This window comes from Aquarana catesbeiana, linkage group LG12 (assembly GCF_042186555.1).
Source record: "Aquarana catesbeiana isolate 2022-GZ linkage group LG12, ASM4218655v1, whole genome shotgun sequence".
In the NCBI taxonomy this organism is placed as follows: Eukaryota; Metazoa; Chordata; class Amphibia; order Anura; family Ranidae; genus Aquarana; species Aquarana catesbeiana.
The window spans coordinates 210,266,464-210,294,133 of NC_133335.1; the positions used below are offsets into that span (position 1 = coordinate 210,266,464).

The following is a 27,670-nucleotide window of genomic DNA, read 5'->3' on the forward strand; positions in this document are numbered from 1 at the left end:
CTGCTGCACTGGGACAGGCGGTACAAAATGGGAAGAAGGTTGCATTGTTTAGTGCATTTGAAGTACATTTGAAGGTTTTAATTGGACCAATGAAACTCAATACATTAACAAGAAAATGTAAAATTTAAACCAGTTATGCTCCCTATTTTAAGAGCCCATCAAAGCGGAACTAAACCCATCAATTTAACAATTTCAAAAAACAGTTGCATTCACGGCAGGTGCTGGGGAATGTAACTGTCACATTGGTTGTGCTCTCAACCAAACTGTTAAAGCGGAGTTCCACCCAAAAGGGGACCTCTGTTTATCTGCTCCCCCTCCTCAGGTCCACATTTGGCACCTTTCAGGGAGGAACGGGTACCTGTTTTTGACAGGTAGCCTTCCCCAGTTCCGGGAGACGGCGCCGCGGCGCCATTCCTCGGAAGTTCCGCCCCTCCCCCTTCCTCCGCTGCCGGGGGAGCTCTGTACAGGAGAAGAGGGGGAGCTCAGTACCAGAGGAGGGGAGGAGCTCTGTACGGGAGGAGAGAGGGGAGCTCTGTACCGGAGGAGGGGGGAGCTCTGTACGGGAGGAGAGGGGGGAGCTCTGTACCAGAGGAGGGGAGGAGCTCTGTACGGGAGGAGAGAGGGGAGCTCTGTACGGGAGGAGAGGGGGGAGCTCTGTACCGGAGGAGGGGGGAGCTCTGTACGGGAGGAGAGAGGGGAGCTCTGTACGGGAGGAGAGGGGGGAGCTCTGTACCGGAGGAGGGGGGAGCTCTGTACGGGAGGAGAGAGGGGAGCTCTGTACGGGAGGAGAGGGGGGAGCTCTGTACCGGAGGAGGGAGGAGCTCTGTACGGGAGGAGAGAGGGGAGCTCTGTACCGGAGGAGGGGGGAGCTCTGTACGGGAGGAGAGGGGGGAGCTCTGTACCGGAGGAGGGGGGAGCTCTGTACGGGAGGAGAGGGGGGAGCTCTGTACCGGAGGAGGAGGGAGCTCTGTACGGGAGGAGAGAGGGGAGCTCTGTACGGGAGGAGAGGGGAGCTCTGTATGGGAGGAGAGGGGGCAGCTCTCTTCTGGGAGGGGGGTGATGGGGGGAGCTCTTTTCTGGGGGGTGGGGGTAGCTCTCTATGGGAGGAGTCAGGGGGAGTTATCTTCTGGGGAGAGCTAGGGGGAGCGCTGTTCTGTGGGGGGGGGGACTCTGTATTTGGGGAAGGTGGGAGTAAGGAGGAGCTCTGTAGTGGGGAAAGGATAAGGGGTGAGCTTTGTAGTGAGGAAGGGGGTGTCAGAGTTGAGGGGAGAACTCTGTACTGGGGGTTGGGGAGGGAGGAGCTTTATAGTGATGTTTCTACCACCAATGTAGGGATAATTGTTCTCCTTGTAGTGACACCACCAACTAGGGCATTTTTCTTTTCATTGATACCACTGACATAGGGACATTTTTTCTTTTCAGTTACACCACCAGTGCAGGGACATTTTTTTTCTTTTAGTGACACCACTGACTTGGGCATTTTTTTTTTCAGTGACACCACTGACTCAGGGACATTTTTTTTACTGCATTTACGTCACCAACTCAGGGACATTTTTTTATTGCATTTACGTCAACAACTCAGGGACATTTTTTTATTGCATTTACATCAACAACTCAGGGACATTTTTTCTTTTCAGTGCCACCACTGACGCAGGGACATTTTTTCCTTTCAGTGACACCACCAACCCAGGGACATTTTTGCACACTTCCTTTGCACACTTGTGGACTATTTAGTTGCAACCCACAAACATAACAACCATTCTGGTGCAGTACTTTTGGCTCTGTCCCCTTCTTCAACATGGGGGGGGTGGAGAAGGGGGCACAGCTTCTCATCTTGGGCACTGGTTGACCTTGTTCCGGCACTGCTGAACACATTGATGGAGGCTTCAGCACTGGAACCAAAGGGAGCTTCCATTGATGGTTTGAAGTGTTTGGAGAACTCGCAAGGTTTAACGTGTGCAATATTACACATGTACCGACAGCGCATGATAACACGCTAGGGTTAATAATCCTGCATTGTACGCAATGATGCCATGGGACTGGCCATAGCTAGCAGAGGATAGAGCAGGAGAACACTGGAGCTGGCTGGAACAGGGGTAAGGTAAGTACAGCAGCCTCTTCAGCCCCCCACTTTAAGCCTAATTTAACCCTTGCAGTGTCAGGCGGGTAGGGGGTACCGCAATTGTTTTTCTTTTCCCAACATGAACGTGGCCTTTAAAAATGTACAAAACCTCATGCATTTCATCAACAGCTTTAAAATCCCATCTTTATGTTATTAAGGAAAAAAGAAAGAAAACAACAGCTACAAATAAAAGGAGAAGTATAAAATTAAATCAGCAAAAAACGCATACAGTAAATAAGAAAAACAATTAACATGGTAAAATACGACGTACTGATATGGCGCCTGAACAGGTACTCTTGTCTGCAGCGGCGTACACTTTGAAGAAAAGTTTTCTGTGCTAACTTATAAATGAAGAGACCTCGACTTTACTTTGCTCTAACAGACCATTAAATTGATGTATGTATATAGATTTTTTTTTTTAAAAAACGCTGTAAAAAATGCATACGAGAGACGATTTCGGTATAACTGCTCCTCTCCTCCGCAGATAGACTTTGGCTCAGCTTTTTTTCCGGCTTCCTGCAGAGCTAATTTCTCTCGAATAATTTCTACAAACTGATAGTCCTATCAGCGCCGCAGCATATTACGGCGACGTGGTATGAATTTACCCTGACGCCAGCCGCCTGCCTAACCGACAGCCTTGTAAGACGACTTGAGAACTCTTTATAATGTAACACGTTGGGAAATATATACATATATATATATATATATATATATATATATATATATATACACACACACACAGGGCTTTTTTCCAGCAGGAGCACAGGGAAATGCAGTTCCGGCACTTCCAGCACATAATGTGTGCAATGGCAAGGGGTGGTGGGGTGTGCTGGAGGGTCTATTGATGCTGGTTGCTGGGAGATCGATTGTCCCTGGGGAAGTTCTATTGTTGCAGGGGGGGTCTAATGTTTCTAGGGGTTCAGTTGTTGCTGGGAGGGATCTACTGTCGAGGGAGGGGTCTACTGATGCTGGCTGCTTGCAGATTTCAGTTCATTTGATGCTGAGGGGGAGGATCTATTGGTGCTGGGGGATCTATTGTTGCTGGAGGTGATCTATTGTTGCTGAAGGTGATCTATTGTTGAGGGAAACTAATGTTGCTGGGGGGAACTATTGTTGCTGGAGGTGATCTGTTGTTGCTGAGGGAAACTATTGTTGCTGGGGGGGGGGGGGACTATTGTTGCTGAGGGAGAGATAAGGGGTGACTAGGAATGGGGGAGTACCTGCAATATTCTCTGAGAAAAAAAAGCCCTGTATATATGTATGTGTACATACAGTATACAGTATCTCACAAAAGTGAGTACACCCCTCACATTTTTGTAAATATTTTATTCTATCTTTTCATGTGACAACACTGAAGAAATGACACTTTGCTACAATGTAAAGTAGTGAGTGTACAGCTTGTATAACAGTGTAAATTTGCTTCAACACACAGCCATTAATGTCTAAACCGCTGGCAACAAAAGTGAGTACACCCCTAAGTGAAAATGTCCAAATTGGGCCCAAATGTCCAAACTGGGCCCAATTAGCCATTTTCCCAATCTGCAGCGGGTGTCAATGTTGAGTTAATGACACCCCAAACAGAAGTACCATGCGATCCAGTTGCATGGGCTGCTTTTGGTGCAGTAAAGTGTGATTCAGTCTATTCAAAATGAATGGACCCAAATTGCACCACACTGCGCCGCATGTGAATTTCACAGGAGCATGCAGCACGTTCCCTGTGCCACTCTTGGTGTGAACCGGCGCTAAAAACGTGACATTTATAAGTGTCTGTGTGTAAGAGTCCTTATTTCTTTTAGTGCAGGAACTGCATATAAACACAGTTTCAGCACCATGGAGAGCTACCTCTGGTGTGATTCAACGGCTGATGTACTCTCCTGGTGCACTTTCACCCTACTGTAATTTGGGTGAATGTGATTGTGGAATGCCAGGCGAATGTCTCCTAATCACACTGGGATCAATGTCAGTAAATAAGTCAATGTGCGACTTTCAAAGTGAATCTTTCATAAACTGAACCTCTGGACCGCACAGTCATATAGCGGGTAAAATAAGTATTGAGCACGTCATTGTTTTTCTGGGTAAATATATTTCCAAAGGTTCTATTGACATGGAATTTTCACCACATGTCGGTAACAACCCATGCAATCCATACATACAAAGAAACCAAAACAAATAAGTTCAGAAATGAAAGCGGAGTTCCACCCAAAAGTGGAACTTCTGCTTTAAAGCCTCCTCTCCGGCTCCTGTTTGTGAAACTGAGCTTTTATGGAGGAGCGGGGGGAGCAGGCACTCGATTTTGACAGGTACCTGCTCCCACTTCTGTTCCGGTCACCTTAGGTGATCAGAAGCAGAAGTTCTCCTTCCTCTCTCCCTCCCGAAGTCTTCTGGGACACATGACATGTCCTAGAAGAGTTTGGGACCACTCACACAGCACAGCGCCGCTCATGCATGCACGGTGGGCATCCGGCTGTGAAGCCGTGAGCTGTCACAGCCGGGGGCCCATAGTAGAGATGCCGTCACCGCCGAGGGAGGACACGGGGAGAACACAGCTGGGGTGAGCACATTGCTGGATCGTGGGACAGGTGAGTGTGTGTTTTACAGGAGCTACAGTTTTTGTAGATGCTGACTATTAATAAACAAAAAAATTACTGGAACTTCGCTTTAAGTTATGTGTAATAAAATGGAATGACACTGGGAAAAACTATTGAACACATTAAATGAAACTTATTTAATATTTGGTACAATATCCTTCGTTGGTAATGACAGCTTCAAGACGTCTCCTGTATGGAGGAACTAGTCGCATGCGTTGTTCAGATGTGATTTTGGTCCATTCTTCCACACAAACAGTCATCAAATCTTGAAGATTCCGTGGGCCTCTTCTATGAACTCTGATCTTTAGTTTTTTCCATAGATTTTCTATTGGATTCAAGTCAGGTGATTGGCTGGGCCATTCTAGCCGCTTTATTTTCTTCCTTTGAAACCAATTGAGAGCTTCCTTGGCTTTGTGTTTGGGATCATTGTCTTGCTGAAATTTCCTTCCTCATTTCATCTTCATCATCCTGGTAGGTGGCAGCAGATTTTTGGTACATTTTTCCATCCATCCTTCCTTCAATGACATGAAGTTTGCCAGTACCATATGCCGAAAAACAGCCCCACACCATGATGTTCCCACCTCCAAACTTCACTGTTGGTATTGGGGTGTTTTTGGGGTGACCAAACATGGTGCATATTATGGCATCCAAAGAATTAAATCTTGGTCTCATCTGACCAGACTATATTCTCCCAGTATTTCACAGGCTTGTCTAAATGTTGTGCAGCAAACTTTAAATGAGCTTCAACGTGCTTTTTCTTCAGCAAAGGAGTCTTGGGTGTGAGTGTGCATACAAGCTATGGTGGGTGAGTGCATTACTTCTTATTTTCTTTGAAAAAATTGTACCTGCTAATTCCAGGTCTTTCTGAAGCACTCCACAAGTGGCCCTTGGCTCTTGGACAACTCTTCCGATAATTCTTTTCACTCCTCTGTCAGAAATCTTGCGAGGAGCACCTGGTCATGGCCGGTTTATGGTGAAATGATGTTCTTTCCACTTCTGGATTATGGCCCCAACAGTGCTCACTGGAACATTCAGAAGTTTAGAAATCTTTTCTGTAACCTATGCCATCAGTATGTTTTGCAACAATAAGGTTGCAAAAGTCTTGAGAGAGCTCCTAGCTTTTACCCAACATAAGATGTTTCTTGTGTGACACCTTGGTAATGAGACACCTTTTTATAGGCCATCAGTTGAGACTGAACCAGCTAATATTAATTTACACTGACAAGGGGCAGGATTGCTTTCTAAATTACTGATAGATTTCAGCTGGTGTCTCGGCTTTCCATGCCTTTTTGCACCTCCTTTTCTTCAAGTGTTCAATACTTCATTCCATTTTAGTACAAATAGCTTAATTTCTGAACTTATTTGTTTTGGTTTCTTTGTATGTATGGATTGAATGGGTTGTTACTGACATGTGGTGAAAATTTTATATCAATAGCACCTTATATATTTACCTAGAAAAATGGTGATGTGTTCAATACTTATTTTACCCGCTGTATGTAGACCCCCAGCAGAACAGCCACCATAGGAAAATGCTAAGACTATATAAATGGAAGCCAATTCCTATCTGACTGCATAACCATTTCTGTGACTTCAGTTGGGCTGTAATCTGTCATCAAGTTATATTACATAAATGTTTTTTGGCCAGTAGTGATGCCAGGTTGTACATAGATCACGGCAAACAACAAAATAAATACTTAGCTTTTCTGTCTGACATCTGGGTCATCGGCTGTATAAGATGATCTGCAATCATTTACATCATATTGATATTGCAACAGATGGCCTCTTCTGTTTTCTCACTTCACAGAGGGCCATGGAAAGGAAGGCGGCTGCGTCTTCACCGGGATTTTTTTTTTTTTTACCTCAATGTTACCCAGCAGTTGATAGAACTAAATATATTGAGTCGTTTGGTATTTTTAGAAATCCATTCAGTTAAAGCTTTGCTGACGTACATTCACTATGATTAACAAGACACTATAGTCTAGCACTTCTTTCTGCATACACTCCCCCCCCCCCCCCCCCCCCACCACCACCGATTTCATAAGTAGGTCACGTTCTGAAATTCCTTTAGCTAGCAAAGTTCTAAGGTCCGGCGTTCTACGATAGAAAGATTGCTGGCTACAAGACATATCAGGTCACCAAATTCCGGTGTTTGTAGAAAGAGAATATATAATGATTAAATTATTCTTTTTTTTACATTTTATTAGCTTTTTTTAATGAAAGTATCTAAACGCAGAGAAGTGATTTTTAAGGTGGCGACAATTATCATACCAAAGATTTATTAATGAGTTGAATATAAAATAGATATTCCATAATAACTACGAGTGGTTGACCACAATTGTCACCAGAACAATTGTAGTTGCCCCTTCCAGCAGGTTCGCTAGGGCGTACTAGTACTTTTGGGACACTCCTGCACATGCTCCAGGTATGGTAGGTCAAAGACCCAAAAGCCTTGAGGGCTCATGCACATTGCAGCTCAAAGAAGCGGCTCCCAAAGGCTTTTAAGCTTTTTGGAACTTTAATTTTTTTCTGCCTGGAAACTTCCCTCCATGTTAGCCAATGTATTCATGCACACTATAGCTTTTATATAGCTCAGGCTTTTGCAGGCATATGCTCTTACGGGCAGAAAACCCCCCCACCAAGCTCACATTTTTGAGCGGAGCTTTCGAGCAGAAAAGACACCTAAGTGCCCCAAAACGCGCAAAAAATCGTGAAAAAGCTTAACCGCTTGCCGCCCGCCCACCATTAAATGACGGAGGGACGGTGCAGGCTCTCGTTTTGGGAGGACGTCTTATAACATTGCCCCAGAATGCCCTCTCGCCCATGGGGGCACGCAGCTTGGCGATCATGGCCGTGCCATGTTGCTAGGACACGGTGCAACCCCGATCTCTGGAAAGAGCTGATCACGCAGCTCTTTAACCATGTGATTGGCTGTTCCAATCACAGCCGGTCATATGTAAACACAAAAGTGCCGGTGATCGGCTCTCATCGCCTCACACTGACAGAGTGTGTGGCAGGGAGAGCCGATCAGCGGCCTCTCTTCGGAGGGGACAGCAAGACAAGTAATCAGGGCACTGATCATCAGTGCCCTGATTACAACAAAGCCCCCCAGTGCCACCAATCAGTGCCCATCAGTGCCACCAATCAGTGACCTGATTACAGTAAAGCCCCACCCCAGTGCCACCAATCAGTGCCCATTAGTGATGCCAGTCACTGCTGCCTTTCAGTGTCCATCAGTGCCTGCTCATTAGTGCTGCCCATCAGTGCCTCCCATTAGTGCCCCCCATCAGTTTTGCCCATCAGTGCCGTCCATAAGTGCCGCCTGTCTGTGCCACTAATAAGTGTGCCCACCAGTGCTGCCTATCAGTGCCACCTATCAGTGCCGCATATCAGTGCCACATATCAGTGCCACCTATCAGTGCAGCATATTAGTGCCTCCTCATAGGTGCCACCTAATCAGTGCCCATCAGTGCAGCCTCATCAGCGCCCATCAGTGAGGAGAAAAATTACTAATTTACAAAATTTACTGACAGAAACTTTTTTTTTTTTTCAAAATTTTCGGTCTTTTTTTCTTTTTTTTTGTAAAAAAAAAAAAACCCAGTAGTGATTAAATACCACCAAAACAAAGTTCTATTTGTGTGAAGAAAATGCTAAAAAATTAATATGGGTATGGTGTTGCATGACCGCGCAATTGTCATTCAAAGTGTGACAGTGCTAAAAGCTGAAAATTGGCCTGGGTAAGAAGGGGGTGAAAGTGCCCAGTAGGCAAGTGGTTAAAGAAGCTCTGAAACAAAGAGAAAAACAGGAAAAATGAGCGGGGGAGGGATTGTGCACACTGCAGCTCAAAGAAGCTCAAAGAAGCAGCTCCTACAGGCTTTTGAGTTTTGAGCTTTTTGGAGCTCTAATTTTTTCTGCCTGGAAACTCCCCTCCATGTTAGCCAATGTGTCCATGCACACAATGTTTTTTCAGGAGTTTACAGGCATATGTTCTTAGGCCTCATGCACACGAGACGCCAGTGCAAACTCTGAACACATGTTTTTAAAAGCTGAAACTGGCATTTAGAAACGCCCGTTTTGCCGCGTTTGCATGCCGCGTTTAGCTGCGTTTTTGGGTCTAGAAGCGTCTGCAGAGCAGAAAATGACATTTTGTGACCTGAATTTGGGGCCCCATATCTCCCCCATATCTCAGGGCCACTTGGTGCTAGGAACCCCAAATTTGTATATGTTATAGTGTTAGTTCCTAGCCCTCAGATATGGGGCTCCAAAGTCGGGTCGCAAAATGTCAAGCACTTTTCTGCAGCAGAGAATGACATTTTACAACCCGAATTTGGGGCCCATATTTCGGAGCTTAGTGCTAGGAACCCCAAATTTGAATATGTTATAGTGTTAGCCCAACTGTGTCAGCACACCAAATTTGAGCTTCCTAGCACCAAGTGGCCCCAGAGATATGGGGCCCCAAATTCGAGTCGCAAAATGTCGAGCACTTTTCTGCAGCAGAGAATGACATTTTGTGACCCGAATTTGGGGCCCCATATCTCGGGGCCACTTGGTGCTAAGAACCCCAAATTTTAATATGTTATAGTGTTAGTCCAACTGTGTCAGCACACTAAATTTGGGCTTCCTAGCACCAAGTGGCCCCATAGATATGGGGCCGCAAATTCGGGTCACAAAATGTCAAGCACTTTTCTGCAGCAGAGAATGACATTTTGTGACCCGACTTTGGGGCCCCATATCTCAGGGCCACTTGGTGCTAGGAACCCCAAATTTGAATATGTTGTAGTGCTAGTCCAACTGTATTAGCACACTGTATTTGGGGTTTCTAGCTCCAAGTGGTCCCAAGACATGTGGCCCCAAATTCGGGTTGTAAAAAACACTTATAAACGCAAACGCGGCTAAACGCGGTACCGGTGTTTAGCCGCGTTTAGCCGCATTTGGCGTCCGAAACGTGGAAAACTTTTGCGTCTGAACCCATTTTTTTGCTTCTGGAAAAACGAGGTTAAACGCAACTGCCTAAAAACGCCAAAAAACGAGACTGTGTACATGGACACATAGGATAACATTAAATGGGTTCAGGGGCAGTTGAAAAAAGTGTCCAACTGCCTCTGAACGCGAGTTTAACAGTGTCTCGTGTGCATGAGGCCTAACAGGCAGAAAAAAACCCCCACCAAACTTGTGTTTTGGAGAGGAGTTTTCGAGCAGAAAAGATAGATAGCCCAAGCGCTCAAAGCATGAAAAAGCTAAAAGGAGCTCAAAGAAATGTACAAAAAAAAAAGATAAAATGAGCTGAGGGGAGAGTTTATGAAAAAAAATGCATATGCTCAAAGAAGCTCCCAGAAGCTCAAAAAACAGGCAAAAGAGCACAAAAAAGTATAAGCTTATGCAAGCTTAAAAGTCCAAATGCCCGTAAAAGTTTTTTTTTGTTTTGAGCTGCAGTGTGCATGAGTTCTAAAGTAGTTGTAAACCTCAGACATGAAATATGAACCAAGCATATCCCTCTATAGTGTGCACTTGTCTCAATCCAGAGCACTAAGTGTCACTTTTGTCTGCTGCTTTGTTCCACTGCTATCAGCATGAGTCACTTCTGACAAGTTTTCCTGACACCAAGAGAAAATAGGGGACAGGGGAGGGATCTCCAGCTGATTGACAGCCTCAGCTCTGTTCCTGTGTGCCGTGTGAAGGGGGGTGTGACCCTTCCCTCCAATTCAGCACTTTGAACGGATGTAGAGAAGAGAGGGCTGCAGATAAACAGGGGGGGGGGGGGTCCTGGGCTTGGAGGGAAGGGCCCCAGGCTTGGAGGAAAGAGCCCTGAGAAGAATGGAAAGGGCCTGGGGACTGATGGAAAAGGCCTTGGCAGTCAGGGGGCCCTTCATGGTTTCGTGAACTGGGGCCCTGAAGATACTAGCTATGCCTCTGCACCCGGGTGTTTTTCGATCAGCTGTGAACAGGAAGCCTACTTATCAATGACAGGCTGACACTGTCTATGGCTGTTCACATGTAATCACATAAACAGCGGGCACATGCAGTTAGGGATAGATTAGTGGCCCTATTTACAGACAGTTTGTGTCCAGGGCAGCTTATCTGTTCCTAACCGCAGGTAGTCGCTCCATGTGCGATTAAATGCGATCATCTGTGATCAGTGTCAGCCTGTCATTGATTTGTACAGGCTGATGGTCCGCAACTGATCGCAAACATTTGGCCTTACTTGCCACATAAAAAACTGATCTGGGGGATGTATGAACAGCCTTATATCTATAATGATCCCTTAGTATTGGAGTCACTAGATCAATATCTGACACCCAGGCAACTTGTATTTTTAGAAGGAGGTCATCTATACCAGCCTATGTATTTCTGTCAGTACAGGTGCACTATGAAGGAGACCCATACAGAAAGAATCCAGATTACCAAGATTGACCTTCTTCTGAAAAATGTAGTTGCCTGGCTATCATGCTGATCCCGTGGCTTTGGTATTTTCTGAGTCTCTAACTTGGCATTGGGATGAAGATCAGAAGTTCTGACATTACTCCTACTCAAAATTTTTTGTGATGGAAATTCCGATGGAAAACGTCCAATGGAGCCTACACTCGGTCGGAATTTCCAACAACAAGCTCCGATCGAACATTTTCCGTCGGAAAATCCGACCGCGTCTACGGGGCATTAGAGTAATAATGACACCTGGAGTATTGTTAGTGTCAGTTACTTTAGGTATGCTGTTTTCTTAAAGTGGATGTAAACCCTCACATATACTCAGTGAAGTGAACAGACTCAGATGATACACAGAGATGAAACAAATCCTCCTACTTAAGATTGTCTATATGTATTTGAGTCAACGGAAAGGTGATATTATGGTGGATTAGCCGCCTCCCGTCCGCCGTATAGACAAATGACGTCAGAGTGGGGCGGCTCTTGTCATATCACGGCGCCCAGTTTAGCCATGATCACACGCCCACATGGAGATCGAAGAGGCACGCGCCATGTCCTCAATCTCGGCAAAGAGACGTGGCCGCGCCTCTTTACCCACGTGATCGGATATGTCCCATCACAGCTGATCACGTGTAAACAAGGAAATGCTGTTTATCGACTCTCCTCGCCTCACACTGACAGAGTGTGAAGAGAGGAGAGCCGATCAATCGCATCTCCTCACAGGGGAGACATGTAAAGGTAATTAGGGCACTTATCATCAGTGCAGCCCCAACAATGCCCATCAGTGATGCCACTCTATGTCCATCAGTGACACCAGTCTGTACCCATCAGTGACGCCAATCTGTGCCCATCAGTGATGCCAATTAGTGCCAACTATCATTGCCCATCAGTGCTGCCTATCAGTGCCCATCAGTTCCACCTTTCAGTGCCCATCAGTGCTGCATATTAGTGCCTTCTCATCAGTGCCACCCCATCAGTGCCCTTCAGTGCTGCCTCATCAGCGCACATCAGTGAAGGAGAAAAATTACTTATTTACAAAATTTTCTGACAAAAACTAAAAAAAAAAATTATTTTTTCAAAATTTGTGGTCTTTTTTTTCCCGTTTTTTTAGCAAAAAAAAAATACCACCAAAAGAAAACTTTATTTGTGTGAAAAAAATTATGAAAATGTATTTGGGTACAGTTTTGCCAGACGGCTCAATTGTCATTCAAAGTGTGATAGCGCTGAAAGCTAAAAATTGGCCTGAGCAGGAAGGGGGTAAAAGTGCCCGGTATTGAGGTGGTTAAATAGGTTGTAAAACTCTGAAATGAAAAAATTAGCAAAGCATATCCTTCTATAGGGTGTACTTGCCTCTATCCAAAGCACCTAGGGTGACTTCTGTCTGCTCTGTCATTCCTCTGCTATCTGCATCTGTGGACATCAGGAAATCCTCAGAGATGGCCCCACCCCAGAGCACACAGAAGGTGATTGACAGCCTCAGTCATGCATATTTCTTTATGAGACTCTGTAGAGGAGGGGGGGGATCTATTCCCTCCACTCAAGTTTCAGATTACACCCAGCTCCCTGCCCTATGCTGTGCAGCACATGACTTCAGATCCCCTCCCTGTGCATTCTTGAGCTCATGAATGTAGTGTAAAATGTGTGATTTAGGAGGCTGTAGAGGAGAAAGGGCTCCAGATAAACAGATACAAATTATGTAGGAGGATTTGGTTAATCTCTGTGTATCACCTGAGGCCAGTCACCTCACTGGGTATATGTGAAGGTTTACATCCACTTTAAGGTTGTTTAACCCTTTCATGACTAAGCCTATTTTTGAAATTTGGTGTTTACAAGTTAAAATCCATATTTTTTGCTAGAAAATTACTTAGAGCCCCCAAACATTATATATATTTTTTTAGCAGAGAATCTAGAGAATAAAATGGCAATTGTTGTAATATTTTATGTCACACGGTATTTGTGCAGCGGTGTTTTAAACGCAAATTTTTGGTAAAAGGGACACTTTCATGAATTTAAAAAAAAACAAACAGTAAAGTTACCCCAATTTTTTTGTATAATGTGAAAGATGATGTTACGCCGAGTAAATAGATACCAAACATGTTACGCTTTATAATTGCACGCACTCGTGGAATGGCGACAAACTACGGTACCTAAGAATTTCCATAGGCGACGCTTTAAATTTTTTTTTAACAGTTACCAGGTTAGAGTTACAGAGGAGGTCTAGTGCTAGAATTATTGCTCTCACTCTGACGATCGCGGCGATACCTCACATGTGTGATTTGAACACCGTTTACATATGCGGGCGCGACTTCCGTATGCGTTTGCTGCGCGAGCTCGCGGGGACGGGGGCGCTTTAAAAAATAGTTTTTTCTTATTTATTTTTATATTTATAAATTGTGCTTAAAAAAAAAAAATTTGATGACTTTTATTGCTGTCACAAGGGATGTAAACATCCCTTGTGACAGTAATAGGTGGTGACAGGTACTCTTTATGGAGGGATCGGGGGTCTAAAAGACCCCCGATCCCTTCTTTGCACTTCAAAGTATTCAGATCGCCGAAAACAGCAATTCTGAATACTGTGTATTTTTTTTAAACCGGCGCCATTGGCAGCCGAGTAAACAGGAAGTGACGTCATGACGTTGCTTCCGTGTTTATGATTAGGAGGCTGGAACGAAGCCGCCCACAGCTTCGTTCCAGCCCGCCCCCAGCCGCCAGAGGCAGCTGATTGTTCACCGGGCCTCCCGATGGAACAGGAGGCCCGGTAAGAGTGGTGGGAGGAGGCGGGAGGGGGGGACGTTCCCTCCCGCTCCTCCGGTATAACAGCCGAGCGACTTTTAGCCATATCGGTTGTTATACCAGGAAAGCCGATCGGCCGCTCTAAAAAACAGTACTGGGATGATGCCTGCAGCTGCGGGCATCATCCCGGTATAACCCCGGAAAGCCGAGTACGCACATCTGTGTACGCTCGGCGGGAAGGGGATAATGCCGCGTACACACGAGCGGACATTACGGCGGACTTTGCCCGGCGGACTGGATTTCATCGGACAATTCGATCGTGTGTGGGCTCCAGCGGACTTTGTTTTCTCAAAAGTTGGACGGACTTAGATTTGAAACTTGTTTAAAATTTATCCGTTGAAATCGAGTCCGGTCGAAAAGTCCGCCGTCTGTATGCTAGTTAGACGGACAAAAAGCCATGCTAGGGCAGCTATTGGCTACTGGCTATGAACTTCCTTGTTTTAGTCCGGTCGTACGTCATCACGTACGAATTCGACGGACTTTGGTGGATTGTGTGTAGGCAAGTCCGTTCATTCAGAAAGTCCGTCGGAAAGTACATCGAAAAGTCCGCCGGGCAAAGTCCACCGTAATGTCCGCTCGTGTGTACGCGGCATAAGATTATTTTAAGTCTGTAAAGTGGTAGTAAACGCTGTACTACCACTTGTACCTACAGGTAAGCTTATAATAAGGCTTACCTGTAAGTACTGTGAATACCTTCTTAAAGTTGCACCGTTTAGGAGATATTCATAGTGCATGCAGCTGATGAAATCATCGGCGCATGCGCTCTGAAGGTCCAGCTTACAGTGCCGGACCTTCAGAGCCTGTACCAGTAATGGAGTCTCCCGCATACATGCGTGGACGTGGCGTCATTGCCCCCCCCGGCCTCTCATGTAGCCGGAGGCTGCAAACCCAGAAGGAAGACAGGGGGAAGATGTCAGATGTCTGAGCAGTGACATTGTGGCGGTATGATGCATACTAGCACATTATGACATTGCCTTGCAGGAAATCTTTTTTTTTTTTTTTTTTTTTAACCACCAGCAGTTTACTACGACTTTAAACGGCTTCTGAATGGCATCTAGGTGTTTTTTGTTTATGTTTTTTTTTTTTGTGTGTTGATATTTGTCACTTGAGGTATTTTAGACCATAGGTGTAAAAATTGTGAGAAAAGAGCTTTATAGTTACATTTAGAGACCTTACCATGTAAACTGTTTTTGGGTGCGTTTTGCTGTTTTTTTTATGTTTCTTAATACATTACAGTATTAAAAAAATGAAAATCTAGTCAAATAAATTGTGTACAGTTCCTTTTATTTTTAAAACAGGTTTGATCTGGCACAGATCAGTCCCTACTGCATTCTGTCACCTTGTGACAAAGTTATAATACTGAATAAAGAAACTGGGGAAATGCTTCCTCGTGCCCGCAGCAGACTAATGGCATTTATTTATTTTATTTATTTATTTCAGATACTTACAGTGCTGTGAAAAAGTATTTGCCCCCTTCCTGTTTTTTAATTTTTTTGCATATTTCTCACACTTAAATGATTCAGATCGTCAAACAAATTTTAATATTACACAAAGATAGTAAATTCAAGATGCAGTTTTTAAATTATTATTTCATTTATTAAGGGAAAAAAGCTGTTCAAACCTGCCTGGCCATATGTGAAAAAGTAATTGCCCCCTCCCATGCTGAATCATAAATGAACTGTGATTACCCCCATTTTTTTGGAAAGCTGAGTTAAATTTCACTTGCCACACCCAGGCCTGATTACTGCCAGACCTGTTGAATTAAAAAATCACTTAAATAGAAGCTGTCTGACAAAGTGAAGCACGCTAAAAGATCTCAAAAAGGAACACATAATGCTGTGATCTAAAGGAATTCAAGAACAGATGAGAAACAAAGTCATTGACATGTATCAGTCTGGAGCGAATTACAAAGCCATTTCTAGAGCTTTGGGACGCCAGTGAACCACGGTGAGAGCCATTATCCACAAATGGAGAAAACTTGGAACAGTGGTGAACCTTACCAGGAGTGGCCGGCCAACCAAAATGACTCCAAGAGTACAACTCCAGGAGGTCATAAAAGAACCCAGAACAACATCTAAAGAACTTCAGGCCTCACTTGCCTCAGGTAAGATCAGTGTTCATGATTCAACAATAAGAAAGAGACTGGGCAAAAATGGCATCCATGGGAGAATTCCAAGGCCAAAGCCAATGCTGACCAAAAAGAACACAAAGGCTCATCTCACATTTACCAAAAAAATCTTGATTATCCCCAAGACTTTTAGGCAAATATTTTGTAGATTGATGAGACAAAAATTTTACTTTTTGGAAGGTGTGCGTCCCATTACATCTGGCATAAAACTAATACAGCATTTCATAACAAGAACATCGTACCAACAGTCAGACATTGTGCTGGTAGCGTGATGGTCTGGGGCTGCTTTGCAACTTCAGGACCTGGACGACTTACCATAATTGATGGTAACTTGGGTTATGCAGCAGGACAATGATCCGAAACACAACAGCAAGTCCACCTCCAAATGGTTCAAACAAAGCAAAGTTTAGGTTTTGGAGTGGCCTAGTCAAAACCCGGACTTAAATCCAATTGGGATGCTGTATCATGACCTCACACAGGCCATTCATGCCGGAAAACCCTCCAATGTGGCTGAATTAAAACAATTCTGCAAAGAAGAGTGGGCCAAAATTGCTCCACAGCCATGTGAAAGACTCATTGACAGTTATCGCAAACGCTTGATTGCAGTTGTTGCTGCCAAGGGTGGCACAACCAGTTATTAGGTTTAGGGGGCAATTACTTTTTCACATAAAGCCAGGCAGGTTTGGACAGCTTTTTTGCCTTAATAAATGAAACCACCATTTAAAAACTGCATTTTGTATTTGCTCGGGTTATCTTTGTGTAATATTAAAATTTGCTTGATGATCTGAGTCATTTAAGTGTGATAAATATGCAAAAAAAAAAAAAATCAGAAAGGGGCTAAATAATTTTTCACACAACTGTATATAGCGCCGTCAATTTACGCAGCGCTTTACATATGTATTGTAAATTCACATCGGTCCCTGCCCTCAAGGAGCTTACAATCTAAGGTCCCTAACTCACATTCATACATACACATACTAGGGCTGATTGAGACAGGATCTAAATTAACCTACCAGCATGTCTTCGGAGTGTGGAAGGAAACCCACTTAGGCACAGGGAGAACATGCGAACTCCAGGTAGGTAGTTATGTGGTTGGCATTTCAACCATAATCTCAGCCAAGCAATGTCTGAAGCTCAAAGACAGCCTTTTGATTAAAAGGCCTCATGCACACTGCAACTCTTCTAAATGCCTCCTCTGGTAGGAGAAAGCAGCGTTAAAAACCAAGCTTAAGCCATGTTTATGCAAACGCATCAAGTGTTTTGGCAAATTATTCATGTCATTGGCCAGAATATTAATTAATTAAATTATTCTGGCCTTTGAAATTTATGAACACTCAAGTGCTAAACGCACCTATCGCGTAAGCATGTCTAGATGCATTTACAGGGACCATCTGGCGTTTTTATGTGGCAAAATGGTCCTCTTCTAAAGGCGCTGTCAAGAGATTATTTATGCAGACTTGTATCACTACTGAAAGGTCCACTTTAAGAAATTGTCAGAGACATGTTTTATTACTAGTTTAGAGCTTCAAAAGGAGAAAGTCATCAGTCAAGCAGTGACTATATATAAAATGTGGGCCATAATCTGTCTCACTGCTCCTTTGTAGAATTACCCACTAACGATCGGGAATCATGCAGAGCGGTTCCTGATAATGAGATCGGTCAGCTATGTCAGTTAGGCTCTCAATTTTTATACTGCAGTGGTATCTGTAGTGCCATCTATTTTTTTTTTTTAACATGAAATAGTGCCATCTATTTAATACTGTAATTCTCCGATACAATTACATTATTTAAAAAAAAAAATCATACATTAGTGAAAGCATTGATAATTTTTTTTTAATAGATTAAATAGATAATTTTTTTACATGTTTTAGCATTTTTAGCACATAAAATACCTATATTTCCTTAAAAGATACATACATAAAAAATATTTTGGAATGCAAATTGGTCATAGAGTGATTGTCAAGCTAACCAATGCATGATAGTTCTGCCAATATTGAGATGGGCATTTAGACATCAATAACCTCTGGTCATGAAAGGGTTATTAGGACAGTGAAATGCACAATAATAACCAGAGTTTATTGCACCCCAGTGTGCCACCGCGGTATCGATAAAGGGTGAATTCTGATTGGTAGTCGTTGTTATTGCCATTCGCAGATGCGGATTGTCTGAAAATTGCCATAATTGAGTACATTAGATAAATGTCTCTTCTACGGCTTTGTATTGTTTTTGTACTGAAGAAGCAGGGAAAAATGATTTATTGCATCTGCATTCGAGCGGGTCTTTTAATTATTGAAAGACTTAAAGTACAGCATGCTCCCTGATTTATGAGCTTTCTTTAAAGGGTTTTTAAGAGCATTTCACTTTAGCAAATTTGTACAGTAATTCACAGTTTCCCAGTTGAAAAGCCGGGTTCCGCCAGGACGTTATGCAGGCTGAAATTTGTAGTCGTTGATGTAATTTTAAGAAATTCTACAGATGAAGAGATAAAGGTAGGATAAGATTGGATAAAGGGAAACCTTTGTTTTCAGACAGTGCACTTTTTAGTTAATACAACATTTAGATTAAATGTCATTTCGACATTTTCAGTAGTTCGGTGCTACCCATTTTAATGAAGCTATGTCATATATAGATATGTAATTGTTCTTTCTGCTGGCCATCTGTTCTCCATGGACAGGCTCGGCTCCCTACTAGTATTGCTTTTTGACTTGCTTTACCGCTCATCTCAGTGTAAGTCTATGGGGTAGACATTGTAAGGCCAATACAGTTTTAAAGTCCAACTCCAATTCAAAGTCCAACTCCATGTGTCAAGAGGAATAGAACAACCAAATTGTCACACACCAACAATGCCCAAGTATCAAACTAATGAAAGCAACTTCAGCCCAGCTCCATCCAGGCAATGTCCCGAACATGTTTTGCCCCACCCATGGAGGTGTCAAGAGAAAAAGAAAAAACAAATTGTTGCACACCAACAATGCCCAAGTATCAAACTAATGTAAGCAACTTCAGCCCAACTCCATCCAGGCCACGTCCTCAACATGTTTCGCCCCACCCACTGAACTTAGCCATGGAGATTCATGTAGGTGTCAAGAGGAAAGGAAAAACCAAATTGTCGCACACCAACAATGTCCAAGTATCAAACTAATAAAAGCAACTTTAGCCCAGCTCCATCATGGCCACATACCCAACACCTTTCGCCCCACCCTTAGTCATGGAGATCCATGGACCTCCATGACTAAGCCCTGTGGGCGAGGTAAAACATGTTCAGGGGGGGTGGCCTGGATGGAGCATTGCTAAAGCCGCTTTAGTTTGATACTCTGGCATTGTTGCTGTGCAGCGGGATGGGCTCTCTCCATGTCAGCACCTTTTTGTGTGAGTCACCGGAGTTAGGGATGGGGACCTGGAATGGAACTCAATGTTTTCTCAGTCCAGGTTTCGAGAAAACCAAAAGTAAATACAATCCCCAGCAATAGTTAGAAAAAAAATGTACATTATTTATCTAGAAATGATATACAGTATATCCTATTTACAGTTGACACACCTACAGCCTTCTCATACCTCTCAATGATGATTGGTGGGAGTTCAGTTCATGGGTTCCCAACTCTACCCACCCAAAGCCAAAGGATGCTTCAGCCCACAATTGCCACCTATAACTCTTACTATTTCAATAAATATTGATTTGATGGCTAGATTTTGGATTTTACACTGCCTAGGCATATAACACCCACCCTGATCTTGCTCAGACATAAGCTACACCTTCCACCCATAGCAGGCTCTACCATAGGCAGCCTGGTTTCACTTTTCAGCTGGTGTGTGAAGCTTTATTGTAAATACAAATTTCAGGTATCTACAGTAGGTAGATTACAAAAATAAATAATCATTTGGAGGGTTATGGACTATACCAGCACAGTTTGCCAAAGAAGTAAAAATAAAATAAAAAAACAGATAAAATATTACATGAAGTTCTGTCACACAGCGGTGGGAAAAGCGGTTGGATATCATTCTGATCCCGCTACACAGCTGAACACGCTCGCTTCTTGCCTATTTCTCTCCTGCGGGAATTGTGTAGCAACTGAAAGATATTTTTAGCCTGTTAGATACTTCACAGGTAGTTACTATTAATTTAGAAACAGCGGCACACTGAGTAGTTCCGGCCATTACAGGATTTTTCTTTTCCACTTTTTTTTAACTCTGTATTCTCAGAAGGTAGAGCTGACTTGTTCTGCTACAGGCTAAATTAAGTGTTTGTGGTTGCCTTTCTCAACCAGACTTCTGTGGAACCCGAAGGTCCCTTCCGGATGTTACTTGGGGTTCCTTGAGCAGTAAGCAGAGATGAATTGACCTCCTGCCTGATGGTGTCCCTATATACATAACAGATGAACTGGAGTTTACAATAAATTGATAGCATAAGCAAGGAGGCCTCAAAAGGCAGTAGAAATTAGACAGTCAAATTATAATTTATCTGAGGCTGAACAGAAGCTTAGGCATATTACTTAACTTAAGTCATAATAGTAGACAGTACAATCAGGGGGAGGGAGAAAGGGAAGAGGGCTGGGGGTCTACCTTAATAAGGGGAGACCTCAGGTAGCCATTGTGAGTTGTATATTTAGGGCAACCCCACAGCCTCTGGGAAGCAATTAGAGGAGACAAAAACATACAAAAGGCTGTAAAAGGAGGTAGGAAGAGGGAAAAAAAAGGGGGTAAGGGAGGAAAGTGTGGCGGGGGGGGGGGGGTAAAGTACAATCGACAGGGACCCGCATCGGCTAAGCTACATGGGTAGGATTCGGGCGTATTCTCCATATGAATGGTGCAGAGAAGTTCAAGGACCTCGACGACCCTCCCTGGTGCCGTTGTGACACCAGCTCGGCTAAACTGCCAGTAATTGTTTGAATTCCTCAGTGCAGGTAAACTCTGTGCAGGCCAGCCAAGTTCCTCCAGCCCAAACTCTCTCATCCATGTCTTTATGGACCGTGCTTTGTGCACTGGTCCAAATCACTTGATTATGGGATTATGGTGTGGGGATGTTTTTTTAGGGGTTGGGCTTGGCCCCTTAGTTCCAGTGAAGGGAACTCTTAAGGTGTCAGCATACCAAGACATTTTGGACAATTTCATGCTCCCAACTTTATGGGATCAGTTTGGGTATGGCCCCTTCCTGTTCCAACATGACTGCGCACAATGGCACAAAGGCAAGGCCTGTAAAAACATGGATGAGCGAGTTTGGGGTGGAGGAACTTGACTGGCCTACACTGAGTTCTGAACTTAATCTGATAGAACACCTTTAGGATGATTTAGAGTGGAGAATGAACCTCTAGTCCACATTAGTGCCTGACCTCACAAATACGCTTCTGGAAGAATAGTCAAACATTCCCATAGACACACTCCTAAACCTTATGGACAGCCTTCCTGGGAGAATTGAAGCTGTTATAGCTGCAAAGGGTGGGCCAACTCAATATTGAACCCTACGGACTAAGACTGGGATGCCACTAAGGCTCAAGTGCGTGTAAAGGCAATATTTGACAATATAGTTTGGTTAGTGGAAATTTGTCCATTGGATGCACAGAGAGTAATAAAAACCGGAAAAAAGTATTAGCGGTTCTCCCCTCTATCCAAAAGACGATAGATGGAGTTAAAATACATGTAAACCCAATGACTATGAGCCTCTTTAGACTTATGTGATATGTAGTAACGCATGGTATAATGTGCATAGTGCCATTCATTTAGGTCCCCTTCACAGTTCACACCTCTGTGTTTTGATGCTTTGTGTTAATGCAAGTGTGGTAACATATTAGGAGATCCCCTCCTAGGCCACCGACAGCCTCCTCAGCATTCCATCTTCCACCCGACTCCTCTTCCAGCATGACTCATCCATTTTTAAGGGCTGGCTCAGCCACCCTGCCAGGCCAACTGCCTGGGGATTGGCCATGTTCCCTTAAGTATGCACATCAATCCTCCTGGCCTCTGCCCACTAACTTCTATAAGGTTCTCCAAACTTCCAGATCCAGGGGAAGGTACCAGAGACCTGCCTGTATGAATCATCCAGCCTGATCTGCAATAAACCCTGACCCAGATTTCAGACACACTTACCATGAGTCAAATGAATTTGCATGTACTTCACTACTAGCACACTAGAGAGTGCTACATAAGCTTTAATATGTTAATATAATTTGTAAAGTAATTTTGAATATTTTTAGATAATTAAAATAGTAGATCCTTGTCAGACTTGTCAAACCTCCTGTTATAGAGTGACGACATTCTGTTTCTGGTTCCCAGTTGTGCTCCGGTGTTGTCACCCTATCATATGGTATCCTGATGGAGACTACATGTGGCTGTTTGAAAACAAGTAACTAGGTAGGCATAGTCCACTGTTGCGTTGTGATGTCACCCTCGGAAAACCTGTCCTTAGAGCTTCCTTGCAACCATCACTGGAGAAGATGTTGACAGAAAGCAGCTGCAAAAAAGGCTGCAGGAGATCAGTAGCGCTGAGATGCAATGCTTCCTATTGGTCTGGCAGCAGACAGTGCTTTTCTTTAAGGATACTGTATCACTATCATACTATGACAAGATTCTGTAGCTATACGAAGGCACAGCAGGCTGAAGTATTCTGTAATTATTTGTAGGAAGAGTAATGGAAACAGCCGTTGCATTGAACTTTTCACCTCTCCCATCTATATTACGTGAACAGCCTCTGGGTGGGAGGGCTAGACTCCGCGTCTTACATGAATATGCAAATCAGTTTTGCTGACACAGGGCTATATGACTGAATGAGAACAATTACCAAGCTTTCTGCAGCCCAGCGGGAAGGAAAATGGAAAATTTTGGTAGAACATTTTCAACCGGGTTAGTTAAAGGGGTTTTAAAGTTCATTAAAGGAGGGAAAAAGAATACGTAATCCCCATCTCTAAAATCTCATACAAACTCTAAAGTGTTAATGTAATAATAAGGGGACGTTTGCAGGCGGAATGGATATTCTGGTAAAAGTTCTGATGTATTTTCACAACCAGGGAGTCACAGGCGGCGCTTACAGCTGGCTATTAACGTGCTACAAGCACCCTGCAAGTACAGCCATGGCGGCTTCCCAGGTGCAGGAAAATGATGGGAGTTTTCTTTCGTCCCTGTGTGAGAGGGGGTTGGGGGTAACGTAGTGAACGTGAGTATGGTGAAATTTGGGCCAACAGTGAGAGGGGTTTTGAGCCTTCGTACAGAGTTGTCAGAAGTATATAACGTACATAGTTTTGGGGTCTGGGGTGAAAAATACATAGTGCATGAGTTAGGCATGTAATGTACAGAGTGTGGGGTCAGTATTGATTAAAGGATCACTAAAGATAATTTTATTTTTTTTTAAATAACAAACATGTTATACTTACCTCCACTGTGCAGCTCGTTTTGCACAGAGTGGCCCCGAACCTGGTCTTCTGGGGTCCCTTGGCGGCTGTCTCGGCTCCCCCCCGCAAGGACTCAACACCTTCATGCGAGCTCTCTTGCATAGTGTTGAGTTCTTGCGGGCGCACTCCCGTGATACAACAGGCGGCCATAGCCGCTCACTGTATCACTCGGCCCCGCCTCCCGGTGCGCCGTGTCATTGGATGTGATTGACAGCAGCGCTAGCCAATGGCTGCGCTGCTTTCAATCCATCCACTGTAACCAATCAATGGCCAGGCTGAGTGACGAAGAGGATGTCGGGGTTGAGCGTGGGACTTTCGAGGGGTCAGGTAAGTAAAACGGGGGGCTGGTATTGTCGGATGTTTTTTCACCTTAATGCATAGAATGCATTAAGGTGAAAAAACTTTTACCTTTACAACCCCTTTAATGCAATGAGTGCAGGGGTGTAGTGTGTGATGTACAGAGTGTGGGGTCAGGAGTGAGTAATGCAATGAGTGCAGGGGTCAGGTGTGTAATGTACAGAGTGTGGGGTTCAGGAGTGAGTAATGCACAGAGTGCAGGGGTCAGGTGTGTAATGTATAGCGTGTGGGGGTCAGGAGTGAGTGATGCAGTGAGTGCAGGGGTCAGGTGTGTAATGTACAGAGTGCAAGGGTCAGGTGTGTAATGTACAGAGTGCAAGGATCAGGTGTGTAATGTACAGAGTGCAGGGGTCAGGTGTGTAATGTACAGAGTGCAGGGGTCAGGTGTGTAATGTACAGAGTGCAAGGGTCAGGTGTGTAATGTATAGAGTGCAAGGGTCAGGTGTCTAATGTACAGAGTGCAGGGGTCAGGTGTGTAAAGAAGAACAAAACCTGTTGCGCTAACCGCATTTAAGCATATAGTGTCATGATAACAAAATTACAAGTGCAAATAAACAACATCATATATTCAACATCAGTTTGTGTAAAACTAAACTGTTATATATATTTAAGAAAAACATACGATGTGTCCAACAAGAGTGTCCATAAAAAGGTAAGTGCAAAATCATGAGAGCCTGAGCCGGCCACTCCCGCACCCTCCACAGCGCAGTGCTCCAGGGGAGAGCAGAGACTGGCAGTCACCAGCTCTCTGCTCAGGAAGTTCTGAGAACCGAGCGGTCGGCGGTGTTAGATCGCTCAGTTTTCAGGGTTAGAGCCGGTGGGGGAAAGATGCTCCGATGCTGTATCCACCTAGGTAAGTATGATTGTGGGAAAAAAAAGCCATACTTCTCTTTAAAATCATAATAATGTGATTTGTAAAGCTGATAATTTGCCTGTGTGACATGTCAATTTCAATGACAGGTCCACTTTGATTATGGGATTTTAGGAAAGTTGAAGGTGTGACTCAGGGGCATCTTTCTGTTTTCTCTGCAGAGGTGGTTGAAGACATATGGCTATTTGCTCCCCTACGACATCCGAGTTTCAGCTTTACATTCAGGAACAGCTATGCAGTCAGCAATTGCAACAATGCAACAGTTTTACCGGATCCCGGTGACGGGTGTGCTGGACCAAACCACAATCGAGTAAGTACTACTCTAGCAGGTGAAAGTGATTCTTTTTTGGTCATACTTACCTGCTCTGTGAAGCCCCAATTTTCCTCTTCTCGGGTCCTCTGCTGGTGCTTCTGGCTCCTCCCCCCTTCTGAGTGCCCCCATACAGTGGCGGCTGGTGCTCAAAATGTTTGGGGGGGCAAAACAAACTGAAAAATTGTGAAAAAAAATCCCATCAATTGCAGCCTCACTGTACCATCAATCGCAGCCACTGTACCATCAAACGCAGCCACTGTGCTATCAAACGCTTCCACTGTGCCATCAATTGCCGCCACTGTACCATCAAACGCAGCCACTGTACCATCAAACGCAGCCACTGTGCCATCAAACACAGCCACTGTGCCCATCAGACGCAGCCACTGTGCCCCTAAAATGCAGCCAAAGTGCCCATCAAACAAACAGTCACTTTGCCCATCAAACGCAGCCACTGTGCCATCAAACGCTTCCACTGTGCCATCAATTGCCGCCACTGTACCATCAAACGCAGCCACTTTGCCCATCAAACGCAGCCACTGTTCCAATGCTGAAGTACCGGAATTATTTCCTGCTGTATGCGGTGCATGCCGGCTGATTCGTCATCCATCTGTCCCTGCAGAGGGCCATATCTGCATGTCCATACGACCTTGCTATAAAAGAGGTCCAACTTGTCTGGTAAGGGTACATCTTTTATTACCCCTTGGATCCACTGGTGGCTGGAAGTCTCTTCACGTCCTTCTACTTTTCCCCCCACTCATATGGGATGTATTGAATGAACTGTGGATATGCGTTTTTCTACCTGTGCGATTTTGGATTTTTTTATGCAATTCCAAATCTTCAATTTTTCACCTTGGGTTGGACCGAGCCTGAATACTATTCTCTGCACTTTTCTTTATATTTAGTGTTATGAATTTAATGTTTTTTTATTTTTATTTTTTGAATTTTTTGTAATTTTATTGTAATCAATATATATGAATTTTTAGCATTGATTTTGCACATTATCTATACCGTACATTATCTATACCGTACAGTATAGTGATACTGTTCACTTGGAGTCATTTTCCTTCATGATCTTATGAACATTGATATAATGAGACATGTCATTTAATGCAAGCGCACATTTTTTTTATATACTCTTTTACTTTGCCCTGAATGAATAAAGCAAAGAGTAATATTTGAACCAACAACTCCATATTAATGCCCGTGGGATGTTGAACAAACTCATATAGAGTAGGTGTGATGGCCAAGTTTCAGCCAATTTTTGGCAATAAAGTAAATATGGAACAGCATCTTACAGAGCTCAATTTAAAACTCGGTTAGTGATGCCCGGCTTGGTGGCTACCTGATGCTTGCCCTCCATGACCATGGCTTGGTGACATCTCCCTTATGCCAGAATGGTCATGACATGCCTCTACTGTCAACTGGTGCCCAGGGCGAAGATGCCAAAATGCCCCCCCCCCCAAGACAAATGAGCATTATGGGGTTGATTTACTAAAATTGGAGAGTACAGAATCTGGTGCAGCTCTGCATAGAAACCAGCTTTCAGGTTTTACTGGTAAAGCTTAATTGCACAAGATGAATTTAGAAGCCGACTGGCTACCATGCACAGCTGCACCAGATTTTGCACTCTCCATTGTCTGCAACCCCACCCAAAAAAAAAAATCAAGCACAAATCTGCATGCTGACCCCATAAGCATAAATTCCCTTTGCAGGCCAAAATTCTCCCCAAACTAAAATTCCCCCTCCTCCTAGTACAACAATACAAATACCCCCCACTGAAATTCCCCCTCCCAGCACAAATTTTTGCCCCCCACATCCCCCTCACAACTCAAATTCTCCCCTCAAATCCCCATTACTAACACAAATCCCCCCCCCCCCCAACAAAAATGTCCCCTCCTAGCACAAATCATCTCCGAAATCACCCCTTCTAGCACAACCCCCCTAAATGCCCCCTCATAGCATAAATCCTCTTCCACCCATCCCCTCCAATCACCCCTCTTAGCACATGCCCCCCTATATTTCCCATCCTAGAACAAATCTTACCCCTTGCCTTCTCCCAAATTCCCTCTCCCAGCACAAATCCCTTCAAATCATCCCTTTTAGCACATGCCCCCCTGCCCCCCATATTTCCCATCCTAGAACAAATCTTACCCCTTGCCTCCTCCCAAATTCCCCCTCCCAGCACAAATCCCTTCAAGTCATCTCTTTTAGCACATGGCCCCTGCCCCCCATATTTCCCATCCTAGAACAAATCTTACCCCCTGATTCCTCCCAAATTCCCCCTCCCAACACGAATCCCCTCCCCCAATCCCCCATGCCACAATTCCCCCTTCATCATTTTCCCCCATCCCCCCAGCGAAAATCTCCCCCCAACACGTATTTTCCCTCATAGAACAAATCCCCCCAAATTTTCCCTCCTAGAACAAATCTTACCCCCGTCACCCCCGAATTCCCTCTCCCAGCACAAATCCCCTGCATCCAACCCCCACAGTACCCCTCTTAGAACAAACCTTACGCTTGTAACCCACCAAATTTCCCCTCCCACCACAAATACCCCCCCCCTAAATTTCCCCTCCTAGAACAAATCTTACCACTGTCACCCCCCCAAATTCTCCTCCTCCAGCACAAATTCCCCCACCTAGCACTAATCTTCTTCTCCTTCCTACTAGCACAGTTTCATACCCAGCACAATTTTTTTTTAT

General features: G+C 44.3%; 1 protein-coding gene across 1 annotated transcript in view; it reads left to right on the forward strand.

Annotated features, from left to right (window-relative positions):
- MMP24 (matrix metallopeptidase 24) overlaps positions 1 to 27,670 on the forward strand; it is a 183,651-nt gene that overhangs the window by 99,555 nt on the left and 56,426 nt on the right. Inside the window, exon 2 of the mRNA XM_073606617.1 lies at positions 24,817 to 24,965. Within this exon, the coding sequence (XP_073462718.1) occupies positions 24,817 to 24,965 (149 nt within the window). The remainder of the gene's footprint in view (positions 1 to 24,816; positions 24,966 to 27,670) is intronic.